A 26,669-nucleotide genomic window follows, 5' to 3' on the forward strand; every position below is an offset into this window, starting at 1 on the left:
TTCCATATTAAAGCATTTTGAGCTATCATATTTCACAGATATAATTTTATTTTTTATTTTTTTTCTGTTTCAGGGAGGTCCTAAAATTGTAGATTCCTCGAAACCTCGTAGTAGAATTTTTTGACGATCACAATACTTTCGCTTTCTGCACTTCGTTTATGGGAAAGCAAAAAGGAGTTGGACAATTAAATACATCCAAGAAATGGCTTTCGGAGCAATCGTATTAGAAGAATTTTTCACTTATCTGCTTAACTTTTTCGTTCAAGATTTTTTCTAAAAGGAAAGGACGCGAAGAAAATAATTAAAATTAGCGGGAATATTCTCCCCTCACCATTTTCCTATTTTTACACAAAATTGTCTGTTTTGCATTTAGCTTCGTAGAATAGTGAGGAAACCGAGTATGGATTTTGTATTTTCTTTTTCACTGACTGATTGTATCCAATATTTCAGCCGGCGTCATGGCATAGGGGTAGCGCGTCTTCCACGTGATGTGGGGGTACTGAGTTCGAGTCCCGGTTCGGGCGTGGTTGTTCTTCCTCTGTTTTATTTGTGAGATGTGTGAATATTCCCCCCTGTAAAAAGCGGTTGTGCAAGCGAATGTGACGCGTGAGTAGCTAAATCGTACTTTTGGCCCTCGTTGGCACTACTAAAAATAAGAGACATTCCCACACCGGCTTAAATCGCTGTCTTCGTAACAGCAGGCTTGTCCATGGCAAGTGTCATAAGAAACAACAACCAATCCAATTTCATACATGTCTACAATTATAGTACTAAGAGCATAGGCCAAAATTTATTTAATGAATTTGGGCCATTTTTGGTATGACGTGTTCACATAGCTGTGCGTTATAGGCAATGGACAGAAAAACAGACAGACTATCTAGCTTAACCTGAGAAGATACAAATCTACAGTTTTGCAATAACAATTATAAGCTAAAATTCTTTCCCCCAGCTGGTTATGTTTTTGAATTTTCCCAGACATATGAGCAGATATTGGCCAACAGATTTCTCGTTGTAAAATTTTGTCTGAAGTTATAATATAGTTCTATAATTATGGTGATAAGGCAACATAGAAAAATCCTCTGTCAAGTTCCTTCCTTTGTTGAGTTATCTTGTTCCCAAATAGACTTAATTTTCCGTTTTGTTTTTGGACTCATGACGATCTTAAGCGTGCAGATGGAGATTCATCAAAATGTCAATTTCCAATTTTTTGATGATAATAATACTTTCTCTTTATGTGTTTCATTTAAGTTGAGTTGAGTTGAGTTTGTTTTTTATGGCACAAAAGTCCTCTTTGGCTAAGCTACGCCACATTCATGAAATTGAAATATTTGTATCAATTTATAATAAAATCAAAACATGGAATGTTTACAAAATCCAAAAGTCTAACAGCGTAAAATTGTGAGTCATGAAAAAGTGTAACAATGATGTAAGGTATGGTACTGTACTAAAAAGCGTGGTTAATGTCTATATATTTCATTTAAGAAGAAGGAAAAAAAGACTTCCCTTTCTTTATAAAGAAACTCTTTTTATTTTATTAATGTTCAGGAATTTACAAAGTTTCAAAAGGGATTCAAATTTGTATTAAGTAACTCGAGCGTGGAGAATTATTTGAAAGGAATTTTATAAATAATTAAAAATTAAATTTTGAAACATAAAGTGCTAAAAAAAAGTATTTTTTCCTAAGAAACAATAAAAAGATTCTTACTTATTTCACAGTGAGATCCCGTCCAGCCAGGAGTACATTCACAACTAGAAGTTGAATTAAGTTCGGAACACGTACCGCCATTTAAACATGGATTGATCATACAAGGATTGTCAACTACAGGAGAGAGAGAGAGAGAAAACGGATGAAATTTTAGTAAACTTATTCACATAAAGCTTCAACAGAAATTTTTTTAAATTATAGTTTGGCAGATTTATAAATAAATAATTTAAAATATGGAACTTAAGGGACTAATTCATAGATAGAGGTTTAACCTGATGACGATAGAGCATGCATTTATATTACTGAAAAAAATTGGGAAATCCGAAAAATGATACTTTTCCTGATTCTAGGAAATAGTTTTTTTTTTTAATTAAAGTATCTATTAGTTAAAAGAATAAAAGAAACTCTATAAGCTTATTTCATAGAAAATAGAAATTTCGAACAAATGTCATATTATATCTTACATAGTACCTCTGTATTTATTTCACTTTTTAATATTAGATAAAATATTAGTAAGAATATATTTTAAGGTTCTTTTCTGAATTTTTGTAAATGAGTTTTTAAAGAATTCAGTGAATGCTGTTTTTTCTATCAGCTATAAACGAACGGGTGTATATTGCTCAATAGGTCACGAATTATTAATCTTTTAAGCCTATTATTATAAGCAGTTTAGACACATATACATATCCACGTATGATGTGTGCATAGGGAAAAACATACAAATGGTATGAAAGCAGTAAAAATAAAAAATACATATTTGCATAATATTGTTGTCTCTTCTTTCTATTATTTGGATTGCTTGCTTTCGTCTGCATACAGAATCACAAGATTAAATGTTTTAATTCGTTTATTTAGTTCATAAGAATAATTTAATTTTAATATTACAAATTCAATTCGCATGATATCATAAACATGTAATAAATGTAAATGTTCGTTTCATCTATCTGAATTGAGCATGAATTGAATCTATTTAAAATATTTAAAGAATACTGTGCGTGCTTTTCTCATGTATAGAAACTTGCCATTTTGTAAATTTAATTTTTGTAAAAAGCAATTTTTTAAAAATAACATTATAAAGCTAACAAAAATAACATTATAAAGTTAAATGAAAGGTTAATCTGATAATTAGGATTAAACAAATATAATCAAAAGATAAATACCAATTTCACAGTTTTTGCCAGAAAATCCTTGAGAACAAACACAACGGTAGGCGTCTGGGGCAACATTTTCACAAGTACCAGAATTCTGGCATGGATGGTGATTTCCACAATAATTCAAATCTACAGTTTAAGAAGATGGTAATTAGAAACCAACATTGAGTAACCCAAGACTTTTTCTACAAAGGCAATTCTTTCGTTTTACATACTAACTTTGACTATTTAATAATGAAATTAAAGTATTAAAAAACAGACATATTATTCTAACTCATATAATAATCACACATATTTTTTTTTTTTAGAAACAGCGACTATATTGCAATAAAAAGTAATTTATATATTTCGATAATAATGTCACGCGTATGTTACAACATTCAAAAACTTATTAGGAAAGAACTGATATATATAATGTCTGTTTATTTATTGTTTCTTTTGAAGTAACTGTCCAGTATAATTATATATTTTTGCCAACGTGCATACAAAAGCATAGACGAGAATCACAAGCTGTTCTTTGGTCACTTCCTCTAAAACTTTCGTAGCTGTACTTCTTCGAAACTTAGGAGTTGTTACCCCTCATGTAAATTCTTCATCCTAGGAAACATCACAAGGTGCAAGATCAGGGTAATAAACTGGTAACGGAAGTAACAGATGTAAAATTTTAACAAGTGCTTTGATACAAGTGGGATCTACGAAATGGGGCCTTGTCGTGATAGAGCATTCACTTATAAGCTTTCCCCGTAATGAAAAGCTTTGTGCGCCTGTAATCACGAGGTATGCGCAAGTACAATACGTATTCGAAATGGATGAAATCGATTCTGAATAGTTGGTCACATGATATTCTTATTTCTTTCTGTAGAAAAATGTATAATTTATTTCATCAGGGAAATAATTCTGAAAGTTCCCAGACTTTTTTACATAATAGCAGTTTATATACCCAAATAGTACAAGATGTTCTTCAATATAGCTAAGATATTTTCACGACATTGTGTGGCATTCAGAATATCGAGCAACATCATGGAAATATTGGAAAATATCTTGTGCTAATAGTGTATAGAATGATTAGCATTGCAATTTGAAATTAAAGTATACATTACCTTGATCACACATAATGCCACCCCAGTTAACGTCGCAGATGCACTGCCATGGGCTGCCATTACAATATCCATGCTTGCAACCTGGATACGGCACACATTGATCACATAATTCTGACTTCCATCCATGCCGACATCTATAAAGAGAGGTTGAAATTGTATGATTTAAAACAATTGCTCATGGTTTCTCTATAAACAAAAACCAAAGACAAAATTTTTTTCTTAAGATTTCTGGTAACTTAATAGCTTTCCCTCTAGAATAATAGAAACATATATGACGTTATTAATTTGTAATGTAATTATCTGTAACTTTCAACTTGAATTATCGTAGACAATTGAAGTTGCAGACAATAAATTGAAATTAGCCTCAATATGCTTACATGCATTCTCCAGGTTTTTCACAATATCCATGCTCTTTATGACATCCTTCTTTGCAAACAGCTGAAAATAAAAAGGAAGAATAATTAGCAAGGAATTGACAAATTATTTCACAAACAAAAATTAAAAGCTGTATGCGAAAAATAAATTCTTATTCAATAAGAATGTAGTGCTCATCATTATTATTACCAAGAGTGAAAAGTGTGTAAAAATTTATATAAAGCATTAATGATTTTTTTAAAAATTCTAATTTCTTTGAAATGAAAGTATGTTTCCGATTACCCACGCAAAGTGTGACGCGGTAACCATGGATAATCCACAATGACCGAAAAAACTCATAAATCAACAAGAAAATACTTTTGAATAATTTCTATTCATAGAAGAGAGAAGGCACACATACGATTATGATTTAATAATAATAGATTTCTGCACCTTCAGCTAAGTTGCTTTAAAAATTTTACACACACACACACACACACACACACACACACACACACACACACACACACACACACAAGCAAACAAAATCGATACTTAGTTTTTGCTTTTATGTTTGATGAAACAATTTTAAAAAAAAAAACTTTTCAATAGAGCTTTTAAAAGAAACATTTCGGATATCATAATTGCAGATATTCCACCAACGGATAATCCCAAGCTAACTGTAATACAAAATAGCTACTTGAAATGACAGTTTTTAACAAAAGGCGAAAACGAAATATATCAAAAAATATTTCATATACATCCATTCTATTTCTCATAATGTTACGTGGTGACTATGTGAAGGTGTTTTCACATGTATTTAAATTCTGTTTAATTATTGTTTATTGTTGTTATATTTTAATCAATCTAACTCTGAATGTTCAATAATTCTTTAAAGATTTATCTCACTATGTATGCGGCTTTTTCTTAATTGTAGTATAACTGCATAATGTGTTTTATATGAGAATCTGACTGAATCTACAGTAGTCTGAATATAACGCAATTCATGTATTCTGTTTCCCGCAATATGGAAACATGTTAATCATTTTACACAAGATCTACATTAGCTTTTAATTCTAAAAGTGGAAATATTTTTAATCGTTATTTAGATTCCATGTTTTCACATAGTTAAATTAATGACCCGTTTTGAAGCAGCAAAAGGACTATTTCAGAGCAAATCTCTTTGCCAGACAACAGAAGGCCAACTGGCTTGCAAACAGGACCAAATATTGCTGCATTTAAGCTAATTGTCAATTATATGAAAAAATATAAATATACAAACTGAACCAATAAGCCCGTTAAAACCAAGTGTGGCAAAAAATATACTAATTTTCTCTAATCTGCTGAAATCGCGGAAAACTCATGAACATCAAACAGTATTCGATTATTAAACAGTGTAAATTAAATTTTCCTGAGTAAAGCACAAGATATTTTAATATTTTTTTGATATTGCATAACAAGGGTGTTGGACTAGAATGAATGTCGAAGGATTTCTCTGACAATGAATATTTTTGTGACCCAGCTAATGCAACAGTAGGTAACTAATATAAGAATTTGAGCAAAAAAATTTCCATTTTTTCTTGAAAACAGTCGATAATGTTATATGGAATTATCTTAATATATGGAAATAAATATCGATGCAAGTAGTTATTTTCACTTACGGAGGAAAATAAATCACCTTCTAGAAATTCATCTTGAATCAGAACTGATAATAATCACTGTGTCAAAATATCTCTCAAAATAGGAATAAAGATAGCAGAAAAGAGATGCCAAGAGTCAGCAGGGACGGATTATTAAGTAGGCAAATTAGACAATTGCCTAAAGATTCTTTAGCTTTCGGGAATCCGAGCCCTAGAATTTTTTTTATGCATTTTGAATGTTATTTAATTTTGAGCTTTTATTTAATTACAAAATCCTTGAAATCGAACTTATTGAAATTAAAATAAAGTATTGTTTAAGTTAATCTTAGAATATTATTCTAATAACTTTCTTAATTAATTGTCATCTGCAAGTTTTATATTAGGTTTCTTTTTATAATTCTAAAGAAATATGTGGTGCTTTACATATTTAAAAAATGTCTGATACTATTATTAAATAGTATTTTTATGTTTTTTTATTATATTTATATTATTTTAATAACATTACTTTTATTATTATATTATTATTAATATTATTTTTATTATTATATTATTATTAATATTATTTTTATTATTATAAAAATAAATATTATTTTCATGTTTATATGTTATTTTAACTATTTTTTTTTAAATTTTAGTTATGCATTTTTTTATGCATGACATACTGAGACCAACTATTTAGAAAATGGTCTGTAATGGTTTTGTTATTTCAGTTTGTCAAAATTTTCTATTTAAAATGACTTATATAAAGAAGAAAGTGAAATCGATAAAAAAAAAAAAAAAATAGTTTTTAATGTTTGGAAGGAAAATGGGGCCCCGAAAAGGCTTCTATGTCAGTATGAAAAGCATTAGCTTTACAATGTATCTTGCTCATCTTTATTCTGCGTTTTCAAAAGAAGCCTGTTTCTACAAAAACTGAAGTTTTTGTAATTTTTTTAGGACATAGAACTTGTTTATTTACCTGTACTACCATCTGATACTTTTGTTTACAATATTATGAATAGAGTAATCCATATTATGAATAGAGTAATAAACTATTGGATAATATTGTGCGATATTATATTATTCAATATTCAACAATATTATACAATACTGTGAATATTGTCTAATACCATACAGTATTAGAAAATATTGTTAATATTATCTAATACCATACAGTATTATACAATATAGTGAATATTGTCTAATACCATACAATATTACACAATATTGTGAATATTGTTTAATACCATACAATATTACACATATTGTGAATATTGTCTAATACCATACAATATTACAATATATGTGAGCTACTAGGGAATATCTTAAAATATTTTTGTGTTGCTTTTTAGTTTCTTGTGCTAATCTCTTGCATTTGTGTAGTAATGACATTAATTCTATTATATGATATATTCAGCTCAAAATTCAAAGAAAACCTTAAATTTCGAGCACTTAATGTGGAAATTGTTATTTACCTTCCTCGCATGTGTTTCCTTTCCATCCAGGTAAACAGATTTTCTCTCCTTTGTCACTGCACATGTAATGTCCAAATTTGTCGTTTCGAGGTTTGCAGAAAACTGTACAAGTGCTATTATAGTAATAAGGGCCACAAATAACTCGGATGCGATAGTTAATTTTCGCTGCTGTACCCGTATAAAGAAGATTATGCCATTCTGTGCTAGGTAAAATGATGCCAGAATACACTTTACGTTCAATTATCTTTGCAGTATCTGAAAAAAGAAATTCCACACTTTCATTAGTATTATAAATAAGCAATAGATGCAAATTTAAATTATTCGTACAAATTAAACTAAAATATCAGTTCAAAATGAAGAAAATTATTTAAGAAAAACACGCACATACATCAAGTGACGACGTAAGCTTTTAAAAAATTATTTCCCTATATACAAAAAATGTGCAATATTAAGTTTGATTAGATCTTGAGTAAGTTATCAACATATAAAATAAAAGAGTGCTTTAATTTAAGAAATATTATTGATGAAATCTTTAGAAAGTTAAGCTTCTGCATACGATTTTATTTTCTTTCTTGATTTCATTTCATTTCTTGCATTTATATGAATGTTGTTTGTATTTATATGTTTGAAAAAACACGAACTATGAAGCAACTTAACCTATTAGTTTTCTAAATATTTTTCTGTTTCATTGTTTCACATAGAAAAAATAGCACAAAGACATTGTACAATACCGTATAATACTGTATATTATTGAACAGGTCTTGTATTATCAGGGAATATAACACGACGATAGTGAAGTGGCATTTTTTTTAGGGAATTTGTTTAGTTATAATCTTACCCATAGATGGCAGCACAAATGCAGTGTTAAAATCCAATGAATGCTTGGTTAATGAACTCGCAGATCTTTTTAAATACTTTATTAATTTACAATTATAAGAAACTCTTTCTGTTAGAGGAACCAACATTTCCATTAATTCAACACACTGTTATATTTTTTAAACTGATAGCAGACCAAAGAAACAGCAAACTCTCCAAATTGGAGGAGTTTAAAAATATATCTACATTCAATTCATAAATATGATAAAATTACTAAGTCAGTTTTTTTTTTTTTTTTTTTTCATTCTTTCTTTTCAATTTCACCTCTTACTAATTATTTGTTAATATTTTTTTGGATCATAGCTCTGATAATATGCAAAATGTTTACAGAACCAAAAACACACTCTACATACTACAATCCAAAAAATACATTTAACAACAAATAAAATATTAGGATTTTAAAATTTTATTACATACATACGAACAAAGAAAAGAGTTATATATTCAGTTTTATCATTAAAGACTAAAAATAAATATTGTGGTATACCGTTTTTTCAAAAAAAAATTTAAAAAATTATTTCTTTATATCAAACTTAATGCAATGTTAGGAATAATGATGATTTAACGAAAAATGTAACAATAAAAAAAAATCCTCTTGGCAAACTGAAAGATAAAGATAGATTCCTTTTCATCTGTTTTCAAATTCCTTTCAATCCTTAGAAAGGAAAGGAGAGTATCCCGAAACATTCGCCTATACTCTCCTATTAATCCCTCTTTCCGCATTAACTTGTGGACCTTGGATAAGGCCGGGAATACTTAGCATGGCGTCGTTCATCATCGCCATGCAAGACAGATACAAAATACAGATCCAAAATCTATCCGCAGAATCATGAATCTAGCATTTTTATTGAATCGATTTTGAGACTATGAGTGCCTTTTTTGCAGACTACTTCACACCAAAATTTCACACGGAATTACAATTGCACTCCCAAGAAAGTATATCGAATTTCATTGATTTAAGTTATTGCGTATATAAACTAACGCGTTTACGTGCATGAGAAAGCTCGATCCGATAGATGGTCAACCACTTAACCGATTTAGTTCATTATTTGATAAAAATAATCTATATTTTATATGCTAAACCTGTATACTAAATTTTATTTACTTAGCTCTTAGGGTTTTGTAATTATTGAGTTCATTTGTACTCAAACAGCCGGACAGACAGATTTCCTCTGAACGGATTTTGCTCAAACTTTGATAAAAATCTACAACTTTATTGAAAAGACCGTATATGAAATTTCATCCATTTAGCTTAGTGTTTTTGAATCATCTTTGTCGCATACAGACTAACTGACTGAGAAACAGCCATAATGCCAAAAATATGTTTTTCGGAAACAAAAAAGTTTCATCAAAATCTCAAATTTGATTTTTTTTTTTTTTTTTTTGACGATTACGATACCTCCTTTATACTTTGTACACGATACTCCTACTGGTCTAATAAAGATGCTATCCCAGATATTACCTTGCATCGCATTGACATACAGGAATTATGAAATATTAATATTTGACGTGAATATAGCATTTTTATTGAATTTATCGTGTGATCTCTGGCGAGTTTTTTTGGAGATCCTTGATAGGCGATTAATAATATTCGAAAATGGAATTTGTGTTTCAGACGCGTTTTTCCCTACCCGATTGAAATTAAAATTTGACAATTGTAGTTACAAATACCAAATTGACATATTTGAGCTATCAAGTTTACATGCTTCTGAAAATACAGACCGACAGATATCCATAGTTTTGCTAGATTTAGCATAAAAATTTACATGTGTTTAAACTATATATACTAAATCTGTGTAACGAAATTTATTCATGTAGTTCTCTTTGTTTTGCAGTTATCGTGTTAAAGCATATTCGAACAACCGGACGGAAATATTTCATCTAAATAGATTTTGCTCAAAATTTGACAAAAATCTACAAATTTGGTGCAAAGGCCATATACCAAACTTCATTCCGATAGTTCAGAACATTTTTGAGTTATCCGTGTCATAGATAGATAGACAGACAAACAGACATTTTCCAAGAATATGTTTTTTGAATTCAGTGAGATCTAAAACAAGGAGTTTCGTCAAAATCACGAGTTCAAAATTTTAACAATTGCAATACTTTCTCTACAATTCGTATATGAGAAAATAAATATGAAATATTATTAATTGAAGAAACCATACGTACGCTTTTATTGCTGTCGAACAATTCAGTATTTATCGCAAAGTAAATAATAACAAGATGCAAATATTATAAACATAAAATAAAGTTTATAGTATTGAAAATCTTTGAAATTTTTAGCAAGTGCCAAAAGTTTACATTAGTCGGGAAGAACTGAAAGTTTATCTCTGTATTTTAAACGTTTTTGAAGAAATTAATTGTCGTTTGCAAATATTCTTTTTTCAATGAAATGCAATCAATAGCGTTTTATGATAGAAAAGAACGATTTTTTCGTTTGATTTTTCATTTATATAGGAAGAAAAAATCGTCTGCTTTTCTTCATTAATATTGGAACTAAGATCTTTCTGTTGCGCAGTTAAAAATTTCAATTGTAACAATTAATTGGAGTAAAAGGAAATTTATCATCAATTTAAAATAAAATATTCTTCAATATTAGTGTATTAACTGCATACCATTGTCAAACATTGGGCTGAACCCTATGTCATTGGCGAATATAGTCAATAGACTAACATGATATCTTTGCAGAACTTTTTTGGCGATTAATCGTTATTAGTAGGTTAATAAAAGTATTTATATTTGTGTAAAAGTAACGGTATCAAACCGAAGGACCATCAAATAACAAAAGCTACGAAAGAACAAGGTTTATTATATATATATATATATATATATATATATATATATATTCAAAAGAATTAAAAAACAAAAACTTGCAATTAACTGAAATTTTTGATAATCATTTTACATAAAATCTTTCTCCTCCGTTATTTTTATTTAATTAATTTTATTCAAGTTTTTAATTTTTTGTGCACGTGTATTTAAACAACTTCAAAGCATAGAAATTAAATAAATGTAGAAGTTTTCTTTCATTTTTTTTTTTCAAAACTGGCAAACATAAATTCTTAATATTAGAAACAGCCAAATTAGGGATTTAAAAACACTTTTTAGCCTCTAACTTCGAAGCAATTGTAACTATCGAAAAACTTTAAATACAAAAGTTGTTTGTCTTGATGAGAAGCTAATTTGGCTAATTTAATTTATTTTTCTATCTTCAACATTAAGGAAATTATAGAGAAATGAAAATTGCCCCCCCCCCACCCAAATTTCAATCTTTTTTAAGGCAGAAGATCCATTTACAAACTCATCCGAGGTTTTTCCATTTCTTAGAACATATTCCAAGTTTAAAATCCAAATAAAACTACTCTATTTATGTTGAGAATTTAGATTTATTTTTAATTGTTACTGATGATATGTTTATGCATAAAGCATAGCCAATAACCATCAGACGGTTAATTCTCTAATTTTCTCTTTTAGATATTATTGCTGATGATGTTTTTATGCATAAAGCCTACCATCAGACGATAAATTCTGTAATTTTCTTTTTCATATTTTAGATAAATTCATTATAGGAAGACTACCTATTGCAACAGCTTGACAAGAATTTAGAAAATACATATATATTTATATATATGAGAACCATTGCATATGTATTCTTTCAATAGGGAATCTACCTAAAATCTAAAAGAGAAAATTACAGAATTAATCGTCTTATGGTATGCTTTATGTATAAAAGCATCAGCAGCAACAATCAAAAATAATTCTAAATAAGCAAATCAAGAAAACGAGGATAAGATTCCTGTTCGTTGCAAAGCAGGGATTCTGTAATTTTATCATCAATGACACATTTTTAATAGGAAAGAATTTTATAACTGAATTTTAGACTGACTTTTTTTTCGTCTCAACAAAGTTATGCATGCATTGAAAATTCAAATAAGCAGATGAAGTAATAACTATTCACAAATCTATTTGGCTACATGCAATCGAAATACAGATATTTAGTAAATTTTAATTTAATTTTCAAAATAAAGATTATTTTCCCTAATTTTTTTAAAATTATGAGCATTAAAGCATACGACAGAAGTTAAAGTCGAAATTTTGAGAATCAAAAATTTAATGATTTGACTCCATTTTTGCCATATCCAGTAATTTAAAGAAAATTATGTTGCAGATTAAATAAGAAAATTGCAAGGCTAAGGAAGAATTTAAAAAAGTTGTTTCCAAAAGTTCTTTTTTAAAGCAACGAAACGTTTTTTTTTATAAAAAAAAACTTGATTAATGAATTATAAATGATATGGCTACATGCAATGAAAGGAATTCATGTTTTAATATCAAAATCTATAAACGGAAATAAAAGCAATCCAAATTTACTTACATGGTACAACATCTTTATTGACAACATCTAAGGCATCCAGTATGAAGGTGAATGATCTCTGAAAAAAGAAGACAACATAAATTTAAATTTTCTTCCCACTTAAATAACACAATCTGAGATTCTATAAATAAATAAACAGAATGAATAATGATTAAAACTCTACATTCACGGATTAACTGCCTATGCGTTTTCTAAATAATTCCACTTAATTTATTTTCTCATTTTGAAGTTAAAAGAAGGTTTCTTTAGGATGAACTAGAAAACCTCTTTTCATAAGCACATTTTTAAAAGCTTTTCTCTTAGAAATGTGAATTTATTGGGGAGGGGGGGGGTATGTTTTCTTCTATGTTTAAAGAAAACAACATTTGATTACAGTACTTTTAAATTTTTCCATTTATGCATTTATACAAACATCAGTATTGCTTTTACGAAATAAATTGCTCATGTCTCTGGAAGGTTTAGGCAACATAATGAGTCGAAATCTCATTACGTTGCTATGATAATTCCCCAGACTTCCTCATTATATCAACAAATGCAATTTTAACCTGACAAAATAAACTTCCAGAGGCCTTGAATACACGAAGGATCTTGAAGAAGATAGTCTCGAACTCATATCCTTCAGTCTCAAATCTGAGATTCTACCGGTGAGACGTGGAAATTCGAAGAGGGAGTGCTGGTTCGAATGTCATTTTCGTTATCTGATCACTGCTCAGAGTTGCGGTTTCTGTTACAAAATAATCCTCGTATTACCTCAAAAAAGGGTGTTATATAACTGAACTAAACTCGATCGAAAAACTGCATTTAGATCATCACGACCTTGCTTTGTTTACACAATAAATTATTATAAATTTGTTTAAGGTTTATTTCAGTTTTAGTTAGTATAAAGATGAATGTTAAAAGATCTCGTGTTTTTTTTCCCCCTTTTTTTTTTTTTTTCTTTTTCCTGCTTGCTATCAAGCATGTCTAAATTTTAATATTCAACAATTTAAACAAAAAGAAGATTAATGCGCTTTATTATTTCACTACAATTATTTCTTTATTATTTCAATTACACTATCTTACTGCGTTTGAAGTAGAGATCCAGAAGCAGAAGTATTAGGTGTAAAAATCAAATATTCATATATCGTATCGTTCAGTTTTTTACCTATTTAAAGGCAAAAATCCAATAAAAATTAAATATTTAAATCCCGGATGGCATATTTATTACTGCCCATAAAGAAAAGTTACATTTACTGTTGTTGTTCCCCCCCCCAAAAAAAAACGGCAAATAAAAAATGGCTTTCCCCTAATCCTGATTGCGATACCAATGCAGTAAGTGATCACATCGATTATCTAAAATGATCCTAAGCGAAATAATTTCCTGCTGAAGGTGTGAATCTTACGCTTTGCCCGTGCGATATGAAACAAAATACTATGAAATAAACCCGCCCCTTTTAATAAAAAAAAAGTTATCAATTACTCTCATCTAGAAACATAGCTGGAAGGGCAAAAATAAGTCAAAGGTCACGAAAATAATTTTTACGCAGTCTGAACCTAATAAATCGGAGGCAGGTGAAGACTTCGAATACGAAACTTTGTAATTAATTCGGGAACTTTACACCCAAAGTTAGAGCGTTTAACACAAGACTTCATGATGTGCTATAGTGGGTGTGATAATAATAGTAGTGCAGTTAAAAAGCTGGTTTCCCTTGCTCGCAGGTGGGTACATGGTTGTAACTAGATGCCATTTCTCGCCAACATAATACTTTTATTTCTGCTTTAAATTAATCTGTTCTGAGTTTTAAAGTTTTCTAAGTTGTGTGCATAAAAACAATATTTTATTTTTGATTTTGTATTCCTATTTTCATAGTTTATTTATTTAATTTAAAGTATGTCGTTTTTAACTACGAGTTCATACCTCAAACGAATTGTAGAGTCATGAAAAATCTTAAACATTTTTCAAAATAATTTAATAATTTTAGTTTGCTACAGTCGGTGAAAATTTCAATAGATGGTTAAAAAAACGTAATGCGGTATAAAATTACGACTAGTTAATAGACCTGAACATATTATCTTAGCATATTTAAAATGTATTTGAATGGAAAACAATTATAAACTCCAGTGATTGATATTCAGCATTCACACAGAAGTTTTATTTAAAGCAATAGTTTTTTACATTTAACGAGCAGTTCCTATCAATCTACAACACACAGAAATACACATTACGTCATTCATAGGTGAAGTGGTTGTTCGTAGCTTTGTAAACATTGTTCGGTTATAATCGTCTGCCTTTTATCAATAATTAACTCTTTATTTGACCTTTTATTTTCTCATTTATATATACAATTGGAAAACTGCAAAAAAAAAAAAAAAATGTACAAAGATGAGGTTCCAGAATTTCTTTAATTAAAAAGACACCAATAATAGGATATATTTAATTGTAAGTAATTTAACAGCCAAATTTTCAGGGCAACCATCGAAAATATTTTGAGCCATGGAATTAAAAACAATTTAGTATCGTATTAATGGAGTGGCAAGCGAATTTTTGTATCCTTACCCCAATTTGTGTTAGTCCAATGGCCCCGATATAAAAATTATATATAATTAATCACAAGGCAAATAATAATACTAATAATAATCGCTTCTTTTAGTTTCACTGGAAAAACTAGACCTCACTTTGAAAAGAGAGAGAGAGAAAAAAACACCCTTGAAAATAAAAATTCTAGTATTCCTTAATACTTATAATATATAAAGTAGTAGAATTTGCATAAGAAAAAATTTAATTGCAGAACATTTCAGAATATCACAATATAAACATAATTTTCAAATTTAAATCCTTAAAAAAACATATATGGGAGCAAGATTATGTAATACGTTGGCCTGGTCTTAAGGAAAATAATTAAATACATTCAAAATTAAATAAATAAATACAGTCAAAAGTCATATATATCAATAGCATATGCAAGTATCTAAACATTAAAATAAATTTAAGTCAGGCAGAATCAGTAAGCATCTAATAAACTGAGGGAAATATAAATTACTTGCGAATTATTTTCTAATGCGCCAAACAAGATAGTAACAATATTTTTCCAGCGCCAAATAATGGAGCTGGCCTAAAAACAAAATAATGGCTTATAGTAAGGCCATTACCTCCCGCTTTAACATCCTCAAATTGGCGATAATTGAATCAGCTGCCAAACAGGAGGGTAGATGAGAAAAATTATTTGTGTAGGGATCAGGGAGAGGTGTGACTACAATAGAAAGATGATACCCCAACATTAAAACATGGATCATATTAGTAATGGGAGGGTTTAACTAGAGCAGCAAAATGCAACACCCTTTTGTTCATACACACATATACACACACACACGAACACACACAAAAAAATTATATAGATAATTGAAAAGGCCACGTATGAATTCATACTCAAAACTGAAATAGCATGAAATGCTTCTAAAGACTGGACAGGGATGGACTAAGCATACTGAGGCCCTATTAAAAGCGCCCTACATTGATGTATATTTCGATTTGTCAGGCATTATGTTTTAAAATATTTTCGAATATTTTTATACATTTGAACTACAATTTTATTAATAATTATTGAGTTTCATAATTTCTATACTATTTATTTTTTTTATCCTTCTTTAAATTACTGTTTCGATATTCGACAGTTTTAAATGTATAAATTCGATTTTAGGGTAATATTATAATATACAGTATGTCTACTCTAATCATTTCACAATAGCTAATTCCTAAACTTATACAGAAGAGTATATATTGCCAATATTTCCAATTGGAAAATGCTCTAAATGAAGTAAAGAAATATATTTTACTTATACTGAGTCAATAAATGCAAAAAAAAAAAAAAAAAAAAATGAAAAAAATTATTAAGTCTAAATTTGTAGACAGTGGACTGGTCCTATTAGTCATATTTAATAAAATATTCTTGGCCCACTGGTATTTTAAACTAGAAAAATGTTTCTATGAGTTATACGATACATCTTAATAATATCAAGAATTATATACCCCAACAAAAGTTCTTAAAATTCTGACACTGTTTTCGAATAAGTAGCAAAACATATTATTACCTCCTCACAGAAAAATTTGTTTGGCAACAATTTTATGTAATAATTATATTAAAATAATTTTAAAATAAGGTTAGGTGAATTTTTTTCGGTTATTTTTCAGAATGTTGTTCAATTATCTGAATTGGACTGGTCTAATCAACGAAACTATTCTCTTATTAGATAATAATTGGAAAAGTTTTGGATCTTTTCTTATGTAAATATCTGATTTATTATATGGCTCATCAAGATTTAGAAGGAAAAAAAAAGAGAGACCAGGATCGGTATTTAGATTTCTATTTTGCCATTAAAATTTAGAGAACAGAACTTTCGCGAAATCTTGCTGCAACCTGAAGATAAATGCAAACTGTTAACCCCTAGTATTCCATAGATTTGATATTGGGGCAGAGAACTGCAAGCAATCTTGAAATTTTGAAGGTCAAACAAACAAATCAAATCAATACCTACAATTTAATTCAAACGATTCGCTGGTTATTTCATTGAAACCATAATTATATATTTCACCTAACAAGTTTTTCTGCTTGCGAATATCGATGAAAGATGTGCATTCAAAGTTTGTATCATATGAACAAAATATTGTTATCCATATCCAAAAATGAACAGTGGATTGTAAAAAAATTAATTGTTGCACATGCCAGGACCAAACAACGTTTTAGTAGTGCTGAAATTTGGAAAATTCAATTCAATTCTATTTGTGTTCAATTTACGAAATCAATTTCTTTAACTGCTCTCTACGACAAAACTCGAATATGATATTCTTTTACCACTTTAAATTGCAATTCGTAAAATTAAAAAAAAATGAAATATTTTTGATATGATTTTGAAAATAAATAAACAACAGAAAATTCTACATTTTTAAAAAATTAAAATTATTTCTATATCAATTTGCATTACAAAATGCTCAAATGATTCCAAATAATTCAACCACCTTCATTTTTTCAACGCTAACCATCGAAAAATGTTCCTTCCTTAAATAAAGTTGCAGAGTATCATCGTTACCAAGATAATCCAAGATACCCATATTCAGGAATACCACTCAGTTTGGTGGTATAGCTAAGGGCAAGAGAAGAATGGGTAGGTTGTCCTGGACGATGAGTCAGAAAGGGCGTAAAAATATAATTTAGATAAAAATGAATTAGTTATGCATGAAGAAAAAAAAACAACTGATTGCTTGCTTCGGGGGCTGATTATTATAACTGAGCTACTGGTGCAATTTTCTTGTAATCGCAGAAGCTGCGGTTTGCGGTCAGGATTGATATTTTAGGCTACTTAAAAAATCTAGACGGAAGTTTGACAAAATTCCCTTCATTTCCAAAAATGTTGCAAAATGAATTAAACACTTTGTTGTACAAATTTCAAATAATAAAAAATTCTTATTTAATGGCGATTGAAGATATTCATTTTATTTTATGGTCAGTTTGTTCTAATATATTGCTTACTGATGAAAAATAGAAAGTCAGTAAAGAGAGAGAGAGAGAGAGAACTAATACATTTATCCTTAATACATAAAAATAAATGGCAAATTCGAAATAAATGAAACATTGCGAATGGACCATTCCAACTCATTTTACAAGAGCGAATTCGTTATCCGTTCACAATGTGTTAATAATAAAAAGTATGAAGTACAACAATTATTTGAAATATTGTCTGCAATAGGCAATAATTTTATTTAATTGTTCAAATGCATTTTTAAAAATAGATTAAATTTTAATAACCATAAAAAGATGTGGTAATTTCTTTTTTCATTTTTAATGAAATGATTATTTTCTTTTCAAAATAGCGAATAGTCCGTAAATAGAAATATAGCAAATATTCTGAAAATTGTATATTTCTGATGAAGGCTTTTTAAATTAGTTTTTTTAATTACAAAATTTTATTTAGTAATTACACAACAATGAAAGATTTGATTTTTTAAACTAACCAGCAACTCTTTTAGATTTTTCTTTTTCTTTTTAAATACACAATGAATTCAAGCACATGAATTTAAACACATTTCCATCAAAGTTCGATTATAAGCGAAGTCTTTTTATTTAAAAATTATTCTCAAATTTCTAATAAAAAATCGAAAAACAAAGAGAATGAGGAAACATTTAAAAGTGTACAAAATATCACCTTAGTACTTTTTATTGTATTTTCCAAGTGAAACTCCGTTATTCAGACGAACTGCATTAGCAGGAGAAGAGTCAGTCTTTTTTTTTTTTTTTCCAAGTTGATTCCATGTCCCGGATTTGAATGAAATTCTTCGGATTCTTAAGTTTTTCATTAACAAGTCAGTCGCTTATACTTGGAAAAAAAAGATTAGATAGATTTAATTTCACTAAATGTTAACTTTTGAAAAATTCTCCTTCCAAGATTTTATCAAGCATAAGATATCGCTACTTGTATTGCTACCTATGAGAATGAATCAATCAGAGAAAAATTGGTAGAGAAATATCAAAATTGGTAGAGAATATCAAATTGGTAGAGAAATATCAAAAATATTCGATTTATGTTTCTTTATATCATCCTACATTTTTAAATTATTAATTAGCAATTATGAAATTTTTCTCTAAGTCAACGATGTCAAATTTGAGGCCACAATGAATATTTTTTGTGACCCAGCAAACATAATAGTATGTGGTTCCTTTTTAAAATTCCTAGTTATATGTAATTAATTATATTCGAAAATTAGTATAAGAAATTAATCATTTGTCCGATCAGCACTCGAAATACTAACATTTACCTGAGATCATTTTACAAAAGAATCACTGCAGACAAGATATCCCCCGATGTAGAAAAAATGATATGATACCACAGAAGAGATGGCAAATATATGGAAGAAAATATTTACAATTGTCTTTGCTTTTTTTTTTTTAATATTGCGCTTCCATATAAAAAAAATTGATTTTTTTTTCCAACCCTCATAAACCTTGTTTATTTGGCTCTTGATAGCACTTGAGTTTGATATTTTTGTTCTAAGCTTTTTAAATACTCATGCATTTGCATCATGTGGAGTTCAAACCCCCAAACCAGCCAGGTAGCGTTCCTGGTTTTTCGTCTGGGTTTTACAATGACTTGAACTAAAGTTCAGAAAATCCGGTAACTTTAGTAAAATTAAAATAATTAGATACCTTGGATTAGTCAAGACAGTTTCGTAATTTTTCAGTCTGGATTAAAAGTGTCCTGAATATAAATTAAACAGCCCCGATTGTCCAGAATTTTGTTTATAAATGAATAGTTTACATTTAAAAAAAAGATTAACTAGATTTAATTTTTACAAAACTTATATATCATCAAAGCTAATTTTAAATGAAATTAATGTAAAAGGGAATTTTCCTTCCTAATTTTCGATTTACATTTGAAGTGACATTCCAAATTACCGGTACAATTTCCAGTTTCAACTCATTGTCTGAGATGGAGAAACTGTCCAAAATTTGAATTAAATGTCCTAGATTGCACCGTAAATAGTTTATATTAAAGAAAAAATATAAATTAAAGTTTTAAAAAATACTGAAGAATTCTCAAATTTCACTATTCATAAATTAATAGGGTCAATCAAATATGAGTTTTGCGGATAAATTAGTCTCAAGAAAAATAATAAAAGTAAAAACAAAATATCATCACTGTTATTTCAAAATGTCGTTTGTCAAATTTGCCAAAATATTTTATTGATGCAAAACATTTATAAAGGTTAGCTACATCTGCTCTCATACTGCTGCATTTTGTCACATAATGGCATATTCCTCCAAGTGGTTGCAGCTGCTACTTTAAAATTTTGCATATTTTTCTGCGCATGGTTTTTGATATATGATATTTTGATATAACAACAAAGATATAATTTTTATGCATTTATCTATTTTTGATTTTAAAATTAATATTTAATATTTTTATTTAAAATAACTATTAAATATTTTTATTTAAAATTAATTTTTAATATTTTTAATTTAGAATTTATAATTAATATGTTTTAATTAATGGTTAATATTTTCAATTTAAAATTAATATTTTCAATTTAAAATTAATAATTCCTAATTTTAATTGAAAATTAATAATTAATATATTTTAATTAATGCTTAATATTTTCAATTTAAAATTAATAATTTTTATTTTTATTTAAAATTAATATTTAATATTTTTACTTTAAAATTGATATTTAATTATTACGTTGTTTCTAATTCATTTTATTTAACTATATACTTTTTAAAAAATTTGTCGATGTTGAAGGCGTTCCGTTTAGGACGCTGAGGATTGCAGTTTTTAACATCTGATCACTTTAGTAAAGTTTAAATTACGTACGAAACTTAAGTCGGACTGCAAACAAGTCGCTGCATGCGCGGATGCTAAGGATGCTTGAAGGGTATAAGATAAGTTATCGTGAAGTGATGAGAGTTCAGATGTGAAACGCGTCTGTGATGTGACAGGGAAAGGAAATTGTATCACACTGTTAGGAAGTTTTACAGAAGATGAGTCATTATGAATGAATAATTCTTTCAGATTTCCCTTTTGAGTTTTTCTTTTGCTTTTGCTTTGAATCCAAACAAAAAGTGAAAGTTCGAGTAATCTTTTAAATAATGTAAACTTCAGAAAGATTAGAGTGATATTTTCGTAGATAATTTAAATGCATGTATCAGCGATGTATTGTAATTTTGTTTAAGAAAAATAAATATCTATATTTTTATATCACTCGGTAACAAACGCTTATTATTGAGCAGTAAAGTGGATAGATTTTACTTTAAGAGAAAAATATATTGCTTTTTAAACCTTTATGTTTATGATCCTAAATGGGATAATGCAGAAAAATATGATGGCGCGAAATGTCTTTCCATTTTCTTTAAAACACTTAAATGTTCGTAATAAACAAGAACGTGAAAAAAAATCTTGAATTAAAAGATTCCATTAAAATTTTCTAAACAATTTAAATTTTATTCCCTTTTATTTATTATTAATAACTGCTTCATTTTTTAAATCGATTTTTCAGTTTTGAGATCGATACAAAAATATTTTCCACTCGCTCTTATTTAGAATGTTTAATAACACAAAAATTGACTTTTCCCTGAACATTTAGCGGGAAAAGTTTAAGATGCCTTAACATAAAGTTTAAATTATTTTAAGACTAATTAAACAAGACAACATGACAGTAAATAAAGGAGTAATACACAGTCTGTATAAAATAGTTTTTTCAGAGTTTTATTGTTAGGCACCTTCTTTGTTGTAGTTATTCTTTTCTTTATTAATCGCATCATTTCGTTTTAGAACGAAAAGTAATTTTCTATATGTTACTTAATAAAAAATAAATTTCCTGCATCTGGCCTCTCACCACTATTTGGTAAAATCTAAGTCGACTGGCCCATACGTAAAAGCGTGAAGTGTTTCCATAGATGAAAATGGGCAATACATCTGCCCATACAGTTATTTCGAAAAGAAATTTTCCAGTAGAAAAAAATGAAGAGCATATTATTGGAAATTATTAAAGGAAGGTATGAAATTTTCTTCGTGGAAAGTTACCAATTGTTCTTTATGACATATTTTATGGAATATATAAAAAAATCCTCTAATCTTTCAAAATAAGGATATTTATTATTCATGTTTAACCACATTTTAAAATAAAAATAACATTTCCCAATAAAAAATTTCAATTCGTAATGACTGAATCAAATTTGAATCATAATCATTTTTTTTACATTATTCATTTCCTAAACAGACAAATTTATATAAAGAAAATTATATTATATTTATATTCATCATGATTTTTTTTATTTTGCTGATGTGTTTATTAATAAATATAACCATGTTAATTAATAGTACAATTTTGTAAAATACATTAAATTTGCTGCAGATTGCTGTTTTCTGTTTCATGAAAATTTTATCATTTTTTATCATCTATATCAAATAATTAGTACGTTTTTTTCTATTATTTAAAGCACAGTTTTTATATGCAGAAGTAACTATTTTTACCAACATTTTTATACTGTGTAAAAACATTTCCATTTGAGATATTTGATGGAGTCAACTCATGTTCACGTGATTCAAGTCAGCTTAATTTTAAAATTCTTCGCGCATTTTACTGAAGGAGAAAGCATGTGATGTCACAGCTCAGTGTAAAATAACGTTCAAGCGTTTGTCCAATGTCTATGGCATCAAAACAATTTAGTGCAGTAGCGGGGTGGACATAGATGGTTAGCAGTCTTAGAAGGCACTATGAAAATAAAAAATTAGTGTTTTTGTACCATTTTAAAAGGGAAATAACACAACGGGAAGAAAAAATAATGTCGAGCTCCGGACACCATTTATTTCTGCTAAACTATTGATGACGGCTAATTGCGAATAAATCATATTATGCCTCCAGCGCTAGTCACGCGAACTACGCCACTGAAAGAATGAGTAACATTTTTTTTTTTTTTCATTCTTAAACGATTGTTGAAACAGAAGCAAAAATATTGATGGCAGATGTTAAGAACTCGCCTGCAAAAGCAAGCTGAGTAGTAAAAACAGATACATGTTTGTTTTAAACGATCAATGCCAATCAAATGTGATAGTTAATATGATTAATATTTAAAGAACGCAGACCAGTTTTAGAAATAACCATACCATTACAATCGAGCAGACTACAAGTGTTTTCATTTCATACAAGAAAAACACTTGCGTATCTACTTTGAATTGATTATTTTTTTGCGGTTGTGATGTTCAGTTTCGTTTTAATCCCAGAGGATTGGCAAAACAGTAACAAAAGTATTAATGGAAATTGTAAAGGACTTGCCTATCAGAACAAGAAGCGTTAACAAAGGCAGAGGGGGTACTCTCGGAAAAAGTTATACATAGTAGTATCAACTAACCCGCAATGCTGCCTCGGAACAATAGCACTGAGGGTGCTATTTCATTCGCAGTAACTACAGATGTTACTATTCCGGGAAACCCAAAGTGAGTCGTTCAAAAGCACAATACACCCCAATGAAATCGAGAATGTACCATAACGGGGGCAGTAAATTTAGAATGAGGCGCGACAGTTTGCACATTTTAATTTCGCACTGACGGTACTTCAGTATTGATGTCTATTTTGACATTTTTAAATGAGATCTTTTCCATGGAGACTTTTATGGTTATTTTTTTCTCAACTAAATATAAAAATATCAGCTATGATTTATAGACTACATATATCATTGTAAATTAAGATAAATATGATGAAAATCTCTAATATTTACATGCATATAAATTCAAGAATCTTTTTGACAATGACATTTCAGAAATCTAAATTGTACTTTATTATAATTCTAAATTTCTAACCTTTTCAAACAAGACTTATTCGTATATCAGTTATACTAATTACATTTACATTTAAAATACAGTCATTATCAATATAAATGACATTAAAAACGTATCTTGACCTTGGCAAGACCAGAAAGGGGAGGGGGGGAAGAAAAAAACTAACGTCGCTAAAAGGAAAAACTAATGTTTATAGAAAAACGCAGATGGAAAACTAATATGAAAGATTTAATCTAAACAATTAAAAATTGGCGCAGAAAAAGATTTATCACCTGCCAATATTTTGCAGAAAGCAGAATCTTGTATTTTAGCATATTTCCAAACTATGCAATAATACACAACGATACTCATGTAAAAGCATACTTATTACCAGTAATTTATTAGTATGTTTTATCAAATATTGGATAAAACGTACAAATACTTGTTAGATGATTTCATATTCTGTGGTTATGGGTAGTTTTTCTTTTGAAAGGAAAGAGAAGGAAACGGCAGATCCAATTTACGAGAATGAATTTTCAACGAACTCTCTTTGTTTATTCCCTATTAAAGACTTTAGTTTTTTTTCATGCTCCACATTCATTATAATTATATTTGCTTGCATTTATCTGTTAATGATTCTAAAATACACGTTGATATAATGTTTTTGATTTCTTATGGGAATTATATTTTACAAATATTCCGGTTAAATATAAACAAGCCATATTAATTTGGGATAGTTTATCTTTTAATTTTTATAACAATTACCAATTTTTAATGCAGAAAACTAGCTTTTTTCAATAATTCATTCTGTATGCTATCTAACTTTATATATTCCTGTTCCGTATCTCAATATTAATATCTGCAGTTTGATCTCTAAATTACTGTTACCGCAATTTTCTTGGCATTTTTTAATGAAGATACCTCCAGTAAATTGGTTAGTTGAAGACTTTTTTTCTAACTAAACAATTTATATAAACACTGAATGAAAATAAAATTACTTTAGCAAACAGATGGATGCATGATTCAGCAATATTTATCATTTTATTAGAGCATTAGTGGAAAATTTTGAATATGATAAAATGCGATACACCTGTTATAAATTAAATATCGATGGAAAAATACTAATACAGAAATAATAATAATTTACAGAAAAGACTTACAGAAATAATAATAATTTCTGTAATTCTGAAAATGCATTATCCAATTATAACTTCTACATATAAATAAATCCGAATTTTCCCTGAAACTTTTAAAAACCATTGTATTGCATTAATGCCGAGTAACGAAGTTTCTTTAATAATAAGAATTTTATTATTAAAGAAGTCAATATTAAGAAATTTATTTCAAAAATATTTAAAACGCAGCCGAGTGATAAAACAATTTATTTTATTCTAATAATCACCTAATTAATGACTTTTTTTTTTCGAATAATGCGTTGAAGATAAATAAAAATTTACCTGCTCCACTGGTTCAACAAATGTATAAGTTATTAGTATATAATTATTAGTAAAATAGTAAAAAATAATGAAAGAAATTTAAAACGATGTTTGGTAGTAAATGTCAAAAGATGTTTTTAGATTTTTTTTTATTACAAATTACTCCACAGTTAGTTTCGTACAACTGCGTGAAAATAAATTAAAAGTTTGCTAACCCTTCAGATCCAACAGATGCGCAATAATACATTTACGAAAAAAAGAATATTCAACTCCAATTGTATAACAGGTGTGCCCACTGGAAAAAACTGACAGTATTGTATTTCAAGCCATTTCCATTCCACAGTATCTATGTGGGGAAAAGGGAACTCAACGAATTTAAAAACCTGTCGCAGTTTTTTCCCTCAACCGCAGTGGTTGATCTGCGACCACGAACTACTTCCTAAAGTGGAGGCAAGACTTACCATTAATCAAAACGTACCTCAACAACCTGATCTCAGAGTTTTTGCATTGTTAGCTTCCCCACAAACTGAAAGGGGGGTGATCAATAACACTGAAAAAGTTGTCCCATTTGTCAATGGGAAAAAAAAATCTAAAAAAAGAGCTATGACACACGGCATTTTTCCCACTTGCTCCTTTGACTCAATCCTGAGTTAATACCTTTGGGATTTAATGCATTCATTGAAGTGTAATGAAAAATTACTTTTTTTTCCAAATAAATTTTTGAAGCTCTGTGATATATATAGTTCCATTCTTTTCCAGATGTAGAACCTATGGAGTATACTAAATGTTCCGATGAATCTTCAATGTTTTTAATGTTTATTTGGACATTTCTGATTGGAACTATCGGATGGTAAGACTCGTATCTCGTTTTGAAGCTACAACACGAATATTATTAATTCAGAAATGGTAATTTTGAGCCTTGATGAAAGTATTCTTTTCAGGAGTGGAAGCTATAAGATATGACAAATATTTTGATGAATCTTCATTGTTTAAAAGTTTAATTGTATATACTTTGATGAACATTTGCATATCTCACACTGGAAATATTAGAAATAGCTTGCTTCATTAGATTTGCATTCTGTTTTGAAGCTGAATCGGTATCAGTATCGGTATCAAATCGAAGTATTATTTAAACGAACTTGCAAATTTAAACTTGGTCAGATAACACACACACAAAAAAAGGAAAATTGAAATAAAAATTAAAATAGTTATGAATTATTCATTTCATCCCAATTATTCAAAACGAGAAATATAATAATTGAGATAAATCATTGAATCAAACTTCTTATCTAAAG

At 28.6% G+C, this 26,669-nt stretch overlaps 1 protein-coding gene across 1 annotated transcript in view; it reads right to left on the minus strand.

Annotated features, from left to right (window-relative positions):
* The window catches only part of LOC129959061 (protein jagged-1b-like), a 66,596-nt gene that overhangs the window by 12,547 nt on the left and 27,380 nt on the right, over positions 1–26,669 (minus strand). Inside the window, exons 2-7 of the mRNA XM_056071855.1 lie at positions 12,656–12,713; positions 7,405–7,659; positions 4,334–4,394; positions 3,957–4,090; positions 2,866–2,985; positions 1,706–1,819 (exon numbers count right to left, since the gene is read on the minus strand). Coding sequence (XP_055927830.1) covers positions 1,706–1,819; positions 2,866–2,985; positions 3,957–4,090; positions 4,334–4,394; positions 7,405–7,659; positions 12,656–12,713 — 742 coding nt within the window. The remainder of the gene's footprint in view (positions 1–1,705; positions 1,820–2,865; positions 2,986–3,956; positions 4,091–4,333; positions 4,395–7,404; positions 7,660–12,655; positions 12,714–26,669) is intronic.

The sequence above is a fragment of the Argiope bruennichi genome, chromosome X1 (assembly GCF_947563725.1).
Source record: "Argiope bruennichi chromosome X1, qqArgBrue1.1, whole genome shotgun sequence".
NCBI classification, from domain to species: domain Eukaryota; kingdom Metazoa; phylum Arthropoda; class Arachnida; order Araneae; family Araneidae; genus Argiope; species Argiope bruennichi.